The sequence below is a fragment of the Etheostoma spectabile genome, chromosome 16 (genome assembly GCF_008692095.1).
Source record: "Etheostoma spectabile isolate EspeVRDwgs_2016 chromosome 16, UIUC_Espe_1.0, whole genome shotgun sequence".
Classification (NCBI taxonomy): domain Eukaryota; kingdom Metazoa; phylum Chordata; class Actinopteri; order Perciformes; family Percidae; genus Etheostoma; species Etheostoma spectabile.
The window spans coordinates 15,848,263-15,867,161 of NC_045748.1; the positions used below are offsets into that span (position 1 = coordinate 15,848,263).

Sequence of the window (18,899 nt, forward strand, 5' to 3'; positions counted from 1 at the left end):
CACACACACACACACACACACACACCAGCAGACTACAGGATGTAACGTAACAAAGGAGACGTCATTGCTCATTACTAATAAAATACAAATAAATCAATAGTTCTGCAGACACAAAAGAAAAATAAATAATCATGTAAAGAATAAAAAAATAGAGAAATAAAAATAAAAAAGGCAGCAGACCTGTATTGCTACTACTTATTTAATATATATATAGCCACTGGGACAAAGCTGTTTCTGTATTGCTTAGTTTTACAGGCTCTGACAGTAGGAGGTGAAATTCACTTTGTAAAGGTTACAGTACAAAAAGTCTTTCAGGGAGCTAAAACATTTAGTCTTGTGTATCCCCTGGTGGCCCTTCGGTGACTCACATGTAATCATGTTAATGCAACAGTAGTCCATATATTCAAACAAAATGTGTATCAAATGCCAATGTGAAAAGGGGTCATCCTTAGTGATGAATCCTAAACTTTATGTTTGGTTCACTCTCACCGCTCTGACAGCATTGCTTACGGCTGCAGCAGGGTGCTGTTTCCAGCTGGTGAACATTTAGCAGCTAAACACAGATATTTCCTTCAGGAGTTGGTAGAGACCAAAGATACAGCTAAAAAAGAGTGAATATTGGACTTACATTCATCAGGTGGCCAGGTAGCATTCACAACTACAAATAAATTATAATGTTGCTCCGTATGTGTATAGACTTAGACTTAGACTTAGCTTTAGCTTTATTAATCCTTTTGGGATGACTCCCGCAAGGAAATTAAAGTTACCAGCATCCGATACAGCATGAGAAGGAGAAAAGAAGAATACAATACAAAAAACACAAAACACAAAACACAATGATAATAATATGATGTGTTATTAAACAGCTGTTTGCAAACAAGTACAATTTTAAAAGGAATGATATGTCAATCTTGTTTCACAACTTGTTTCTACTGTCCCCAACTAGACAAAAAATGTCTGGTTTAAAGGGATACTTTTGCAGTTTTAAACAAGCTCTGTGTCATGGCAGAGTGTGCACATGAGCAGTGTTTGGCATCCCTCAATAGACTAAATTTTGGATTTGTATTATCAATTACTCTCTTATTTTCTCAGTTAATTAATTAACGTTTTTAGTCCATGAAATGTCATAACCCAGTGAAGAACACCCAAGCCAACACTTCTAATTGTTTTGTCTGAGCTTCAGCACAACCCCCCCCCAACACACACACACACACACACACACACACACACCTTAAATGTACTTTAGTTTTCATCATACAACCCTAAGCAAAGCAGCAAAACCTCACATTTTAGAAGCTGGAAATAACAAATATTTGACACTTAACTTAGAAATCAACAAATTATCAGTTTGTTACCAGATTACTTGGCTTCCTGCTGGCGATTAATTGCTAGACTGTTAACTACCATGAGTCTCAACAAACCCCTCCCCTGAAAATGGACCTCTGCAGACCAAATTTATAAATCCAGGAAATGTGTTGAGGCAGCTAGACCATTTTGGGTTTTTTGGATGATCTTTATCAAGCTTTGTCTAAGCTCATTCTGTACCACAACATAATTACTCTAATTTTGATGCGTTTGCTGTCTGGAGTGCTCTCACCCAGTGCAGAGATTCCAAAATAACAGCTGAGTCCACATTGATTTAGAAGAATACAAAGGAGTTTATACTCTAAGTGCAATAAGTTGTGCAGGAAGCTGAGGGAGAGTTTACAGGGAAACATCAGCATCTAAAATAAGTCCAATGAATAGGAAAGAAAAATACAGAGAACATACAGTAGAGTACCATTTAATCTTTTAATTAAAATCCAGTGTTGTATCTGTCCAAATAATAAAGGGCACACTGTTCATTTTGCTGTGTTCTGTCTGTGCCCGGCCACCTGCTGTTGCCTTCTGCCCAGCTGGTATTCTTACCCTGTGTGGCATTAGTAGATGAGCCCTGTGTTGGGAGCAGCTGGCTGCACATACCAGGCACTTCACTTTTCCCCCTTTTCTCAGATGATTCACACTCCCCTTACAACCAGGCCAAACCGTGGCCAGAATGAGAAATCAGTGAGGGGACCGAGACTGACTCAAAGGGAGACAGAGCAAGCAACAAAACTGAGCCCAGCCACAAGAAACTATTAGCATAGTCATGAGTAGGACATCTATGAGGACAGTAGGTCACAAAGCACCTCCAATCCTGATCAATGCCATGCCTGCATGCTAAAAGGTATCCTAGTAATCACTCCTAGGCCTCCGTGAATAAGATTACATATTGGTACCACACAGCTCTGTAGTGAAGTCATTCTGAGGCTAAGGGACTGATAGAGTGTACTGCTAGGACAGTGAAAGACATGAAACTCCCTATTGGGCTTGATTGTCTTAGTCATAAGGGACTCCTGCTCTCCTTGCTCACAACCATGTAAAGATAAAGGGAAGGGGTGCTGGTTACCATTACAGTATCTCTGTGGCACATGAAGGGATGGCACATTACCACAAATGCTCCTGGGGTCAACTGTGGTGCTTAGTAGCTAGGCAACAGACACATGTAAAACTGCATAATGTGAAGTGAGAACAGGGCCTTGCACACACACACACACACACACACACACACACACACACACAGCAAAATATGTCCATTCCACACATGTTTTAATGCTGTTAATTTATTATTACTTTTAACATGAATAAGTAATGGTAAAAGTAGTCATCATAAAAAGTTGAGTAAGATTAACTACTTGACTACTTGAGTTGAGAACCACCTAATTCATAAGTAAGCCACACATAGCCACACACAGTAGCCACACACAGTCTAAAAATACAAACCTGTCAGCTCATTGTCAACTTTCATCTTCTCACACAACAGTCACTAAAAACTGGAGTTCAGTTTAGACTGACATAATGAATAAGTGAAGTTTGAAAGTGCTATTCCAAACAGAGGAATGGGAGAAAAAACAAAGTGTTGTCTCCCACTGTTGCTCCATTATTCTATTGCTGGTAAAAATGGCTACCTGAATCAAACAGAGCTAGGTGGAGCAAAGTGTCACCCTCACTGATGTTTTTGAGTATAAGCGGAACATAAATTAATGGCAAAAGCAATGGGAAACATCTAGCTGCGCTCTGCTTACCAGCATTTGTAAAGCCCACAAATTACCACCTTATGTTTCACTGTCATGTAACACAGTTACCTCTGAATGTACCCACACAGCATCATGCAGACTTGTGGATCGACCACTCACAATCTATCTTTGTGTCTGCCTCTGTTTCTCCACCCTTTGTCACATCTACATCTAACAAGCAGGTTTTTCTTTCTCTCTCTCTGTAGGTTTTTCTCTGTTTCTTCCTGTGTTAACAGAGGTACCACTTAAAGGGAGCTTTTTCATTATGACAGCACTAACACCTTATTTACACCCACAGCTTGAGTGTTGCTCTCACTTCTTGTGCACTCTGTGCTGTATTTTCGTGACAGCTCATGGTGTAGCACAGTCATCACGACAAGTTAACATTTAACGATTTAATGAAGATGGGAGTTGTGCTGTAGATTGGACAGAAGTGCAAATGTGGGTGGAGGTGGAGTGCTGTTGATGGTCGAACAGCACTGAACAGAAGCCAAGGGAAGATACTTAAAAGATGGGTACTATTTTATAATCTTATAAAGAGAAGAAAAAATGTACGCTGAACGAATGGGGGGTGGATAGATAGATTGTGAACTTCGTTTTGCCTTGTATCACTGATTCACTAAAACCCTAAATTAGATGCTGTGAATGTCAGTAGTTACCATCATATATCTACAGTGGCACATAAATGCATTTAGTTACTGCTAGCTACATAAAATGCTTGGAGAATCTTATTGGTATTTTTTACAAGCAGCAAATAGTTAGAGTAGGTTTTCTAAACACATGAAATAATCTTGTCTAATCATTGTATTGTAGAAACTGGATTCTATCTTCTACTTTGGTCATTAACATTTTTGGTCCAATTGCTTTAGGCTGACTCAACCTTTTTCTCTCAACATGAGGTCTGCAATCATCTAATTGCTCCTCAGAAGATTTTTGCACTAGAATAAGTATTTGCAATGATAAGCATCCTGCTAAGACAAAAATTACCAATTTCTGTATTGCAATTTGAATGAAACATTTTCAGTCATTGATATGATTGTTCATGATCTGCTGTAGCAGAGTTATAACAAGGGCCAGATCTAATTTCACAACATTTCAGAAATGAGCAGAAGATTAGATTTTTTTCATGTATTGTATAAATATTTGTGTAGCAGAACTTTGTTTTTTTCTATTTTCCTGCCCCATTATCATCTCACAACCCTTTGGAAGGGCCCGACACAGGGCAGGAACCACTGGGTTTAACTACCTAACTGAATATAAAGTACTTAAAACTTGCTTCAGCTCAACTAGCTAAAAACATTAAATTGTACTTACGCATTGATGCATGACATTTTCCCAAAGTACTTTTACTTTCAGGATTTTATTTTGCTGTTAATACTCATGTTATTTTATTTAAGTGGGATTTTACTTGTTACTTGTAATGGCAATGTATTTGTTACATTGCTGGATTGCTGCGTTTACTTTTTTTATTGCAATTTCTTACCATATTGATTATTGTCTTATTCATATGTGTGTGTATTACAGGCATATATTTTCTTTTATGACAATCTGTCTTTTGTAATCTCAGTAATTGAGTGTGTATAGTGCTTTTACATTTCATTTTAAATGTAGCTACTGTACCCATACACAAAAAGGATACAAGATGTGTATACTATGTTATTATCTGATGTGAGGGGAGCTGCACGGTCAAGTGTTTTAATTGGATTGTTCTAAAGATAACAAAGCGAATGTGTTCTACAACTACAGTGGCTGAACAGGAATGCTACGTAACCGTACCCCTGTTTAGTTATCCATTACATTGGAGAACTGATGCAGTGCATTGATGCAGTGATGCCTGACACGTTGTTTTTAAAGCTGACTACTGTATCATATTATGGGACCATTAGCTCTGTGCAGGATGATGAATTATCATAGTATAATGCAAGTGACAGTACCGCTGATGGGCTTCTTATTTTATTTACATACACATTAGCATCTACTTCTTTTGTACTCTAGGTTAATCTGTATAGTAATCGGTATTGCAGTTACTGGGAGGATTTCCTTAACGTTCCTTTTGCACTGTCCACTTCTGTTACTGTTTCTTCATGTGTCAGATTTTTTTGAGCTCTAACTCTTTGTCCTCCTCCTCTGTCTCTCTGTGTTCCTGCCACACAGAGATCTGTCTACTCACCAAGGGCAGACGAACTGCGAGCGTGCGTGCAGACACCTACTGTCGACTCTTCTCCCTCTCTGTTGATCATTTCAATGAGGTGCTAGAAGAGTACCCCATGATGCGGCGCGCTTTTGAAACGGTTGCCATTGACCGATTGGACCGCATTGGTAAGACCTGTCTACATCTAATTCCTGACCTGTCTGATTGGTCGAATCTCTTGCCTGTCATAGTGCCTTGTTGTCTTGTCTTTATCAGTATTTGTTTGCAGTCTCTCTTCATAAAAGCATTGTGTCTGCCATCTTGTGCTGCATGACCTGTATGCTATCTTTTTTTTTTTCTCTTTTTCTTTTTTTTTAAACTTCCGTCTCTTTCTTGTCTTAAATAACACTAAAGAAAATTTGTTGTAACCAGAATTAATCCTTCTAAAGAACCAAAGTAGCGTTTTGTGGTTGGATTAACTGGAAGGCAGTGCATGTCGCTGTCCGGGAGGGAGTCAGGTCGCCCCCTGGTTGGTTTGGAGTTGACCCCCCCACTGGATGTCAGCGAGTGGATGGAAGCTAACCTCACATGCATGTGTCTGGCCCTGTTTCCACTCATCTGCACTCCTGGGTATGAGCAGCACCCCGTATTAGAATTCTCAAAATCAACCAGACCCTGTGAAACGAAACAAAGAGCAGGGCCAGGTGACATCAGGGAGTTGTTTCAGACACTGACTATCCGGTCCAGCTAACAGGTGGGACCCTGTGTAGTTCCATTCAGCTCCTCATCAACAATGCTTCCTTATGTTCAATGTCTGATTTATAGAAGAACTTGGCCAGACAGAATATAGTAGAATAAGTGATAATGGTTCAGACACATTTGTTACAGTGAAATAAAGGGGCACATGTATGGGATACAAACAGGGCAATAATTGGTTGCATTGACCCTTATGTTGAACATTTTCCCACTCCTTATCCAAATGGGTTCAGTCTGCTCTAATACACAGATTGGAACTGAGACATTGATAAAGTAAATGCATAGAAGATATGATCATATGAAAGAGTTGTTTAAAGGGATACTTTTTTAACTGACGGAAGTAGTAGTTTGTCTTTGTCTTTGCTAATGTTTTGCTTCATTATAAAGATGTATCTTTATGAAATGTTCTGCTTTATTACTTTTAATATATTATTAACATGGCAATAATAATTCAGTCCATTTTAGTGTCTCATTCAAGCAATAAGAATAATTTAGTGAGTGTACTTTAAGTGAGGATTATTTTCATCACGTGTTGATCACATATACTACCGTACGCATCTTAAGATCTGGGATCATCATCTTTCCCAACCCGTTTATTAAAAAATTTAATTTGTCAAAACTTGAAAGTAGTAAGTAAGGTACAGATTAACAACACGCTATATGGATGGACAGTTGTGAATAGCACACGTTCAATTGTTCTAGCACATTATTGTTTTCTTTGTAGCTCAGCGGCTATATATGAGTACGTTATGAAGTTTGACTAGTGTATTTCCACCTGTAACTACATGTAGCCAACGCAAAACTTAATTTGCGAGTGGAGGCTCTCCAAGTAAATAAATATTTGCTATTAAGGCGACAGGTTATTGGTGGTGAATAAAATTACATTTATCATGTTACAAAGAACGCCTCCTTTGCAACACCGAAATAGAATAATCTAGAAAGAATTTTACAGCTTATGATCAGTTCTTATGCAGGAAGTAATGGAATGTGTTAAATAAACCACTGTTGAAATGATTTATGATTTATGAGTTATATTACTATTTCTTTTTTATGGCTGCTACACTTTGCAGCTCATCATAATTAATGATCAAAGACACACTTTTAAGCCTGCCGACAACGATAGAGGCTAATTATTTTTGGTGATTTGTTTCCCTATTAAATTAACTAGGAAATAGTATCACCTAAACACAAAGCTAAAGTTGAATTTGCTAAGTGACAGTGTGCCAATGTTGTCTCATATCAGTGGTTAAAGCTTGCAGTCTGTATCTACTTTTCTATCTGTTGTTTTTTTTCTTTGTCATGGCTTGTATTTGTGTATTATTTTTGCCTGACACAGGCACGTCAGTATTGAATTGCTTTGCAACCCAAGTGTTGACTCAACATTGAAATAGCAACAAGCAACAAAAAGTAGTTTTGGAGCCAGTCAGAATCCAACAACAGGTGTGTGCCACTGTTGAAACAACCTTTTCTCCTCAGAATTACGTTCATATATAAACTATTTTTGGGGGGGGAACATAATGGTGGCTGGATGACTGGATTATAACAAGCTATTTGACAAAACATCTGGATAATGTTTACCACAAAATTCATACTAGCAATTTCTGCAGTTAGTTAATATTAGTTCTAGTTAGTTAATATTAGACAAATCTGCTAAATATTCACCATCAGCGTTTATCTTACAATACCATTAATGTATGGTTAAGACAAATCAAACTACTTAGTGTAGGGTAAAAATTTGGTCTTCTTTCAATTTTACAAATGACAATACTGATTCCTAGTTTAATACAAGACACAAACCTCCATCTCTCTAGCTTTGTGTTTTCGTCACCCACACTTTCTTCTTTGCTATACCAATGTCCTCCTACTTCTTTGCAATATAACTGAACACTAAGGCCCCGATCAGATAAAAAACTTTTTGCAGATTGCAAAATGCGAGGCGCACCACAATGCTTTTTTTTTTTTATAGAAGCCTACAATTTATTTAACATTTTTTTCGTTGCTAGGCAACCATTGCAAATGGCCGTGTCTCAATTCATCTGATTACACAATTGGAAAAATACAAAAGATCATTTGGCGCTTTTCTGCTCTGAAAGTTTTTTAAACTCGAGGCGTTCAGGGCGCTCCTGTAAAAACATGAGGTGCTCAGCAACGCAAAAGCAGCGAGCAGAACGTTTCACCCTCATTGAAAACAATCACAAAAAGCCACCCAAGGCTGCTAAAAAGCGCTCCGTCTGATCTGGGTCTACTAACCAATTGTGAAGTAGCTGCATATGAACGTAAATCGCAGGAGACGAGGTTGCATTTGTTTTGGACGAGTATAAAATAAAATAAAAATCTTTATTTGCCCTGTAGTGAAGTCCCTTCACAATATACTGTATGCCGTTTGGCCTCAACAGTCCAAATCTACATTTGCCCTTTTTATGCAAGCTTCAAGTTCAGTTAGCTTTTCACCAGATGTTATAAAACGAAAGCTGCCCACTCTGACTGACACTCCTCAGAGTGATATAGATTTGATCCATCCTTTCACACTAACCATGAAGGGGGTTTTGTCTCATACGAGGGAAGATACTTTGTCATGATCCGTGCTGGTTGTATCGTTTCAATATATGATCTGCATTTGGTTTCATGCTTGTCTTGCTCTAAAAAGGAAAGAAGAAAAGTAACCATGCTTTGAAACCAATAACGTGTTGCACATTTGACATTATCTTTTATCTATCTAAAAATTATTTGACCAGGAGTCCGTCTTGAGACGAGCACATCTCGTTTTCAAGAGTGTCCTGGCCGACGAGTAGGCATCAGGTAAACACTTTATTCCAATTCCAATATTCGAACAGGGACAAATTGACCTAGAAAGACTTGCTAAATGGATCCGGTCTCAAATTCATCCTCCAAGAGTTTGCCCTTTTTGCTGGAGGTTACATCAACTGTTTAATTCCTGCATCAGTGACACATAACTCAAAGTCACCCACACCAGTCCTGCAGATGTTTTGATGGACACATTCAAAATGTCAACAACTAAGACAATCAAAGAAACAAAATATATCTCATTCAGTGTCACATGCCATGTTTATTTTGTAAGAGATTTTTACAGAATAATTAAGTGGGCTATGAACACATGCTCAGCTCTATTGGTGTGACATTTGTATTTAATCTTTGAACTCTTTGTTCAAAGTGTATTCACAAACAAAACCTGTCTGCTTATTAGTAAAAACTTTACTAATGCATTACCACATACACTTTTTGTTACATGCAGAAATCCCATTTCATTATTTATTCATGCTTGTTTCTGATTGTCTGGCTTGAAATATGAATTAAGTCTTTTGTTTAAACAATTTGGGGAAAGATTAAACTTTTCTGTCACCAATCAAAGTTGCCAAGTTGACTACATATGGCGGTCAAACGTTTATTTAATCCATTACGAATCATTTTCTCACACATTTTCCACCAGTTATTTATACTTTAATAAGTTCTTACATTAACCCTCAACAAGAAGAAACTAAAAAAAAAACACTTCCTGCAGTGACTCATAAAAGAAACACTTTATTGCAAATTATTGGTGAAATTATACATCAAATTGTATTGTGAGTCAGAATGAAAAATGTGTCTCTGTAAAGCATCTCAAAATGTGTGTATTTTATTTCTTAACAAATATAGCCTTCATTATTTATATGATGTTTGTGAACATTATGATGTTTGTGTTCTGCTTGTTTTTGTTAGGTGTGTTGGTTGGCTCTTAGTTTTACAACAATTATGTTTTTGATGTCAGATATGGGTTAATTACTTATTCATCTTTTTTTAATTATATTGATTGGTAAAGTTTGTATATTTAACAAATGTAACTGGTTCTGTTGCCAGGAAAAACACATTACTTACAATACTGTAATTGTATTATTTTTAACTGGTGATTTGACCCATAGCTGATCAATTTTCTATTTTAATTCGAAGTTTTGTATGTGAAAAAACAACATTTCTTTACCCATAAGTTGTGTATACATTTTATTAGTGTTTGTTTGTGTGTCTGCTTTTTAATTTTAAGGGATATAATTTTTTATGTTCAAAAGTCTTGTTGACTAGAAATGACTACTGGCATTCATTGGAAAAGCGGTCCAGGATATTTTGAGTATAAAATATACAAGTACAACTTTGAAGTGTCTGTTTATTATGAGTTCATTCTGTAGATTCTGAGATGTGCTCTATAAAAAACTATTTAACGGTCCGTGTAGAACAAAGTGTGTATTGGGCTACAAATCAAACTGGGATGGTAAAGTAAGTTTGTGTTTATATATTTCATAGAGGGACTCTTTACAGTGATGTAGTTTGTAGTTTTAACTGTCACATAATTCCATTTATGTATAGACCAATTCTACCAAGCAACAATTTCACGTGCATTTAGATACATTTCTCAGTCAAATGCTTTAATGAGTTATGCTCATAATAACTCAAATGTAAGTGTATATATATATATATATATATATATATATATCTCTAAAAGTCTGTTATATTGTTTGCCAAGTGTATCTTTTGCACCCCCTTAACTGAAATAGAAAAGAAAGAGGATAATAATATGTCAGACAGATTAAAGAATGAGAGAAATAAAAAGAGGCCAGAAGGGCAGAACTTAGGCATGTTGCCCCGAAATCCTAACAATAGCCCTGCTTCTAACTACCAGCAAACATTCAGATCCTCGCAGGTTCTAGTTTTACAAATAATACGTATGTGTTGTCCTTCCAACTTACAGAGATTAACCCTGCCACCTTTAAAAATGCAATCAAAGAAGCCTTGTAAGTTACAACAATAGTCTCATAGTTAGAACGTGGTGCTAGTTTTAGCTCTCAACCCCTACTCTGTAGTGTCTGTTGCAGTCAAAATGGCTGCCACACATAACATCAATCCTACCTTAAAGCTGAATGCATGGCTTGTTGGCAGCCTTGAGAGGACAAAGCCGTCCAGAAAATGGAAGAAGAAATCTTCTGCCCTCAAGGACATGGCTTAATGATTGATGGACTGTGGCTAAAGCCTTCAGCACACTAAAAGTCAACTCTGTCTTCTTTACCGACAAATAGCGCTTCACAGCTTGTCGATACACAAGGTCAACAGTAATTACAGGAAACACATCCTCTAAATAGTTTGGACACGGTTCATTCAAAGGAAAGAAGTTAATAGAGTCATATCTATATGTTCTTATTATTATTGTCAAATGTGGCTATTCTTTCTACAAAAGACCAGTTTCAAGACATCTTTCATGCTTTTAGAACCACTTAGCATTTTACCACAGTTTTGCTCCCAAAGGCACAAAAGTGGTCAGTGTTTTAAGAAGCAATGGGTGTTAGTGCATGGAAGGAAGGGTGAATGGACAAGATGAGGAGGAGGGAGCGGCGAGCTAGTCTAAGTTTGGTTTGAAAATACAGTACTTTGAACGTCAACAAGAACTAACGTCACCTGACATAGCTTAGAGCACCTAAAAAAAATGTATTATAATGACATTTTGCAGACAAAATTCACACTAAAGTATAACAAAACAAAACATTTTATTTATGAAAAGAAATATAAATCTTTAGACAATTCCATGCAAATTTGAATGACAAAGATAACATAGCATTCTGTGGTAAGATGAGTAAAGTTTAGTTTTCCATATTTAATGTATAATTATATTCACAATCTGTACCCACTGTGGTAGTGTGTTAGGAATAGATCTTTGTCGCTTTCTTTGCCTGTTTTTATTGTCACCTGGTTTATACTTTTTTTTTTTTGAAAAAGCTTATTCCAGTTGTGCTTGTCATGAACAGTGTTGTTAAATAGAACGTGGCTTTAAATATTTTAGACTTTTAGAGTTTAGACTTTTTGTCTTCGACAAAAATTGTCCAGTAATGTGATGTTTGGGTACAACTCATCAGTAGTCTTCTGTGTTTCATCGTCCACATCAGCACCTTTATTGTCTACGCTATCATGTCACACTTTCAATAATCATTGTCTCCTTATATGTTCTTCACTCCTCTCAAACTGTATATTTCCCATAGTCATTACCATTCTATGTCCTTCACTCTTTATATTCAATATGAAAAATGTTAGTGGATGTGAAAAGATGCAGCTTGTAAGAGTGAAAAAGTTGAAATTAGTGGAGTGAATATACAAATTTAGTGGAATTAAGAGGATGAAGCTCCTCTATTGAAGATATGGTGACAAAAAATGCACTTAGGCTTTTTCCTACTAGAAAATACAAGCTGCATCGTTACTTTTTATTCTCATGAATCCTGCCCTTTTCTTGTGGTTAATGGCAACCAAAATTTGCCATTGCTGTACGTGCTCACCTCTCCTGACTGCACCCCAACAGGGAAGAAGAACTCCTTGTTGCTGCAGAAGTTCCAGAAGGATCTGAACGCCGGCGTTTTCAACACGCAGGAGAACGAGATATTGAAGCAGATTATCCGTCAGGACAGGGAGATGGTGATGATGGTGGACCGCAAGCAGTCAGTTACCGGGATGAACTCAACACCAATGTCAGGAAACTCCATCATTAACTCACCAGGCCAACCTCCCTTCCCCACTGCCTTCAGCACCAATCAGCTCCAGCAGTCCTCTGTTCCCCTGACCTACAGTGCTTCAGCCATTGCCAATGCCTCTGCTGCCCGCATGCTGCCATCCACTGCTGCGGCGGCGCACGGGGTTTACCCTGCTCCCAGTCTTTCTCATGGCAGCCTGAATTCATCCTCCATCAACCCACAGACCCCACAACAGCAGCAAGGAGCGCTCATGTCGCCCTTCTCCTTCACGGCTGCAATGTGTAGTCCCCCTGTGCAGACCCCTCTGGCTAGCAGGAGCTTTCAGTACAGCTCGCGCACAGCCTCCCAGCTGTCACTTATCCAGCAGCCCATGGCTCAACCATCTCTATCCACACAGCAGCAGCTCGCCCAGCAGCCTGCTGCATCGACTGCTGCCGCAGTCTCTGCAGCACTGCAGCAGCAGCAACCGTCACCTCAGCAACAGCAGGTCCCTTCACCTCAGCGAGGAGACATCCACAAGAGCACACAGGCTCTGCAGTCAGGCAGCTTGGGTCGAGATGTCAGACATTTATCGGCCTCCCAACCATCACTGCCACATGACACAGCTCTGGGGCCCAGAGTGCACCCAGCATCAGGAGACTCTCTGGCCTCCATTGCGCCACCGACGGCAGCAGCGATCCAGGGAATGAATCTGCAGAGTGGCATCCGCACCACAGTGCCCCAGCGTGTCAATTTATTCCGGCAGATGTCGTCAGGAGCCTTGCCCCCGGTGCGCTCTGCGGCGGCTGCGGCGGCGGCAGCAGCATCATCCTCGTCCTCCTCAACCCAGCACAGGGAATCTCCCGGATCGAGGAGGGATTCTGTCCTAAGCAGTACAGAGACCGAGCAAGACAAAATGCGGTTTGCATCAAATTTATGATCCTATTTTTCCCTTTTCATTTTTTAAACTTCAATATGTTTCAATTCATTTTTAAAAGTGGAGATGCAACAAAAGAGATAAAGATGAGGAACTTCAGCTTCAACTTCAACTTTTTGTTTCTCTCCAATTTTCTTCTAAAATATCCTCATAGAAATCCTGTACATACAAGCCCTTGTATTATATTTTAGACATATTGTTTCCCTAAACTTCAGAATGTATATTATACAGATACATCTCTCTTCTTTTACGCCATATATATACATATGTATATATATATAGCCTACTGCTGTATGTATGGGTGAGAGTGTGTGTGTGTGTGTGTGTGTGTGTGTGTGTGTGTGTGTGTGTGTGTGTGTGTGTGTGTGTGTGTGTGTGTGTGTGTGTGTGTGTGTGTGTGTGTGTGTGTGTGTGTGTGTGTGTGTGTGTGTGTGTGTGTGTGTGTGTGTGTGTGTGTGTGTGTGTGTGTGTGTAAAATCCAACTAGAATATTTGGCAATGGCAATTTAAAAGCTGTAGTATAAACATGAGTCTTCCTTTCTGAGAAATATAAAGAATTATATACAATGTATGAAAATGTTATTTTATTTTTACTTTATTTTTGCTTTCTGTTTTTTTAAAACTGGAATGCATTGTGGATTCTGACAACTATTTCTTTTCATTTTATTTATTTTTTTACCATTGAGGATGAGAAAAATGATCTTCTCCTATTAAGCAGCTTTAGGCACCACTGTGGAATAATACATGCAAGCAACTCTGACAAATAATCTCCAAAAGCACACACTCATGAAACGAATCTACCAGAATACTAATTTCCTGAACCCTCATCTCAGAAACCAACGCAGATACTGTAACTAAGTGTTATGTTGCTCTCAGCAACAAAAATACAGTATGCCGATGCACTATATCCCCACAGTGGCTCACATACAAACCGTGACAGTGTTATGGGTCCAAAGGGAATAGATAATAGAAATGCTGCTTTCTTTGTTTATTTTCGAGGGGAATGGCGTGTGGAAAAGATATGGATGGATGCTATTGTTTTCTATTTCTAATTTCAGAAAGCTGAGATGTTACGTTATGTTGCTTAAAAATTCTGTGTATATTTATAATATTTATAAACTAAAGATTATCACCATTATGCAATAGACTGTGACATAAAGATTACCTATATGTGTGCTGTAAATAGTTTTGTAGATCTAGTATTTACAGATACTGTGTGGTGCATTCTCTATCATAACAATGTCTTACTTCTATCAGGAACCTGGATATCATACGCGAAAAAGGTTTAGTGACAAAATACATATGTTTCATAAGAGATAAACAAACCTTAATGCAATAGCGAGCACTACTTGATGCTGAGAAATGCCTGATTGGGGGATCTCTCTCTCTCTCTCTCTCTCTCTCTCTCTCTCTCTCTCTCTCTCTCTCTCTCTCTCTCTCTCTCTCTCTCTCGCTGTCTCTCTCTCTCTCTCTCTCTCTCTCTATTCTATTCTATTCTATTCCTAGCCCTAATATAGTTTTTGATATCAAGTAAACATATACTATATTTACCTACAATACACAACTTGATTTCATCCTTTTAAAAGTAAATGTCTTTTTTTATTCACCTCATTTCCCAAATCATTGTGAGAATGATTCTTTTGTAACACTTATATATGACATGCATTGTATATCATTAAAAATGGTAAATTGAGAGTTAATTAAACTTTATAATAGTTATTTTACTTGAACAAACAAGGAACAATGACTTATAATGTATTATTAAATTCATACTAATTATTACTAAGTTATACGTTATATTTATTGAGTGTAATATAAAATAATTAGTTTATAAATGTAAAATAATACTTTGTTGATGATTGATAATGAATTTTTAACCTTCTATAAACTTATATGGATGCTATTATAAAGCAACTAATGCTTATTCATTAGTTTTATGATTAAGAAGTGTTTTTAAATCATATTAGATAATTTGGCCCCTTTTAAATAGCTTTTTGTAATCTGTAAAAGAGATTATTATTAGATTATTTGTGCACCTGTACAAGCTATCTAGATAATGTTTATAGGTACCTTACATATGTATTTATTAACCATTAACAAGGTATTATAATCATCAGTAGCAACTTTATAATAGCCATCCAAATAATGTTTGATGGTTTATTAATGATTTCTTAAAAGTTTTCAAATAATTTGGTGATCATTGTCAAACACCTAATATAATGTTATAATAAACTGTTAAAATAACAAAGAAAAGCATCTTTAATTATTATACATTATGTTATGTAGTGTTAACAGTAAAATTACTACTAACTAACGTTTAATTAACCAATTCAATTTACCATCTATTAGCGCTGGTTATTATAGAGTTTTACCTTTTTTTTGTGCTTTTTTAATCAGCTTCTTGAGTAAAACTGAACTGTACGCTGTCATATCACAATTTCTGTAGTTGAAGAGCCTGGCACGATATTTCCAACTTGCATGCTTTACGTTAAAGACGTCACGTATGCAGTCACTCAAGTGTGCAGGGGGGACGTTATCACCAAGAGGTGTTTTGGTGCTGCTGCTGTTTGTGCTGGTTTGCATTAAGGTTTCTGTCTCATGTAAATCCATTCTGTGGGCTTAGGTACTCTAAACTGACCTGGTCTGATATTGAGTCAGGAGTGCAAGGTCAAGCCAGAATATTATGACTCTATCAAAAATAATAAGAGCTATTTCAAATATTTTAATCTCACGATATATATAAGTATTTGATGACTCATTTAAAATAAGCCAGTAATTCCGGCTTACAGGCCATTTCCCCTGCACATACAGTAGATTGTCGTGTGTACGCACAAGGCTTTCCTGCGGCCTCCATACAGCGAGTCAAATGGGACAAAAGTAATCTGTTGTCATGCAGAATTTCTATTTAGAGTCACAGTTTTCATGGCTCCAGTTCAAAGTGACTAAGCTCTCTGAGATACCGTTTAAAAAGATTGCAAGTCTTCGCTACAGATTGTGTCGATAGTGTATACAGTCAATCCACCAATGTCATGAAAGCATGCACTGTCACAAATACTTAAAAAAAAAAAAAAGAAAGATACTATCTCAAAAATGTTGACGTTATATGTAATGTTGGATTATGTTTTGTTCATTGTATGTCTGCCTTGACGTTATCTGTGTGTGAACAGAAGCATTGACTTTTCACATGGACATTCTTAAGTATTTGTGCCTAAACTATAGCCATGTTCCATCCTTTTGTTATGAGTGTGAGCTCGCTGACTACGGGGGGCAATTCTGCACACAACTGCGCATTCATTCATTTTGACTATACTCTGTGTTCTATGTCTCAGTGTTTTTAGACAGGAAAGGAGTAAGCAATGATGGCCAAATGTCTCAGTTTATCCGATTGGTATCTTTACTTACAAAGTGAACTTTTAGAGGCAGGTTTTTTTCAACTAACATTCTCTGTCAAGCTATATAGAATATTTAATGAGGTCATGTACAGTTTAAAAAAAAACAAAAAAAAAGAAGTGCAATCCTTAGCAGTAATATCACGCTCAATGAGACATTGTATACATTTTGAGCACCTTTATATCTTTCTTTGTATAGCTAGCCACTGGATTGCATATTAATGTGTGGGAGAAAACTGGCCAAAGCGAAACATTCATTGTCTTTGTTTTAAATTGCACTTACTGATTTACTAATAAAAAATTCCAGATTATTTCGGCTAGGTTAGTTGAATGAGTTAATAAGGGAGCCATATCCCAGAGAATTTGTGCTGCCCTGATCCTGTATGAGGTTCTAAATGAGGGGGAGTTGTTCTATTTACAATAAAGAGCGCTTAATCGTGAATATGCCATAGTGTATAGGAACTAGTACACAGTCAAGATGGATAGCAGCACTGTTGCTTTGTGCTGTTTTTGATACTTGCCTTTGGAGGGAGAGATTCCCAACTATGTGCTTTTTTCACAATCACAACTAACATATTGGAATGGGCATTACTGGTGATGTACAACACAAACTAATGAGCTTACATATTAGCAGTATAGAGACTCTCAACAAACCAGCACATATGTTTGTATGTTTCTTTTTGTTTGTTGTTTTGTTGGTTTGAGAAAATAAAAAAGAAGAGATGCAAAAAGGAACTGAGATTGATAATAATGCACAGAGAGGACAAACCAAATGCTTATTTGGTTTTGATGACCACAGGTTTCATATGTTTACTGATGATATGCGCAGTGGGGAGAAGGGGCAGAAGCTACGGCGAGCTGCCCGGTCCTCTTTAATGCCACTCACATGGTCATTGTTCAGCTCATTTATGTAATCCAAGGCTTAGAGAAAAAGAAAATCAGTTGGTTACTTGATTCAGATGAAAGAAAGATAAATGTAAACTTTCTTACAACAATATGCAGACAAACAGTGTTTGTCAAAAAATCCTTTTGATTTTTGTTTGTTTATTTTGTTTGTAAATAATAAACCTTTAGAATATAGAAAATAAAAGACATAATGTCATTTAAAAAAAAAACAAAAAAAAACGAGTGTGTGTTATTCTATTGTCGAACAGTGTGTGTTGTGATGGAGACGGGGACTTCTTTTTACTCATTCACAATTTGATCAAGGGAGAAAATGGAGAAATGACTTTGGAGACGAAGCAGGGATGGACAGGGTTGTGCAGTATTCAGGTATAGTGTCCGTCCGCAGTTACAGGCCAGGGGAAAAATCACTGTGTGGCCATCAGGGATTTCCATTCATTACCTACAAATCCAGTTATCAGTCATAAAGCCATCATACAAAAGACCAATTTCTCTGCATGACTATGCACTCATAGGTGGACATAGACAAGTTAATAAATAGCACATTGACATAGACAAGTTAATAAATGTGTCACTTTTTAGAACTAACAAAACCTTGCTCATATTAAAGACACATCGATTTAGATTTGCATGTTCAATCGCTGCAATGATTAATCGATTAATCAATTATTTGATAGGCAGAAAATTAATTAACAAATAATCTGGATGTTATGAACTTTTTTGTCCTGTATGTTAGTAAACTGATGACATTTGAGTTTCCCAGGTTGGTTGAACAAAACAAAACATTTTAAGACATCACCTTGGACTCTGTGAAACTATAACGGCCATGTTTCATAATATTCTGATGTTCAATAGACAAAAAGATCAGTTGATTAATCAAGAAAATAATCCTAAAATGAATCCATAGTGAAAATACCACAATAACATTTATAAATACATTTGTCAGCAAATGTATATAAACCCTTTTCATAAAATCGCATGAATTATTTCTGTTTCTTCCTCTCTCCCAATTTAAAATTGAGCACATCTCAAATTCTAAAGGTTGGGTCTGTGGATCTGTTGATCTGTAGCTCCGTGATCAGAGAGACACTGCCCTCAATTAAGCGTGTATGCTTCATTTAATGTGAATGTGTGAATAATTGTATTCAGGGAAATTAAATGTTCAGCATGTTTGTAGGATGACATCAAATGTTTGTTTACAAAGGCATCA

At 37.2% G+C, this 18,899-nt stretch overlaps 1 protein-coding gene across 1 annotated transcript in view; it reads left to right on the forward strand.

Moving 5' to 3' along the window:
- hcn1 (hyperpolarization activated cyclic nucleotide-gated potassium channel 1) overlaps nt 1–13,968 on the forward strand; it is a 66,840-nt gene extending 52,872 nt beyond the window's left edge. The window contains exons 7-8 of the mRNA XM_032540306.1: nt 5,250–5,414; nt 12,314–13,968. Coding sequence (XP_032396197.1) covers nt 5,250–5,414; nt 12,314–13,401 — 1,253 coding nt within the window. The 3' untranslated portion in view covers nt 13,402–13,968. The remainder of the gene's footprint in view (nt 1–5,249; nt 5,415–12,313) is intronic.
- The last annotated feature ends 4,931 nt before the right edge of the window (nt 13,969–18,899 follow it).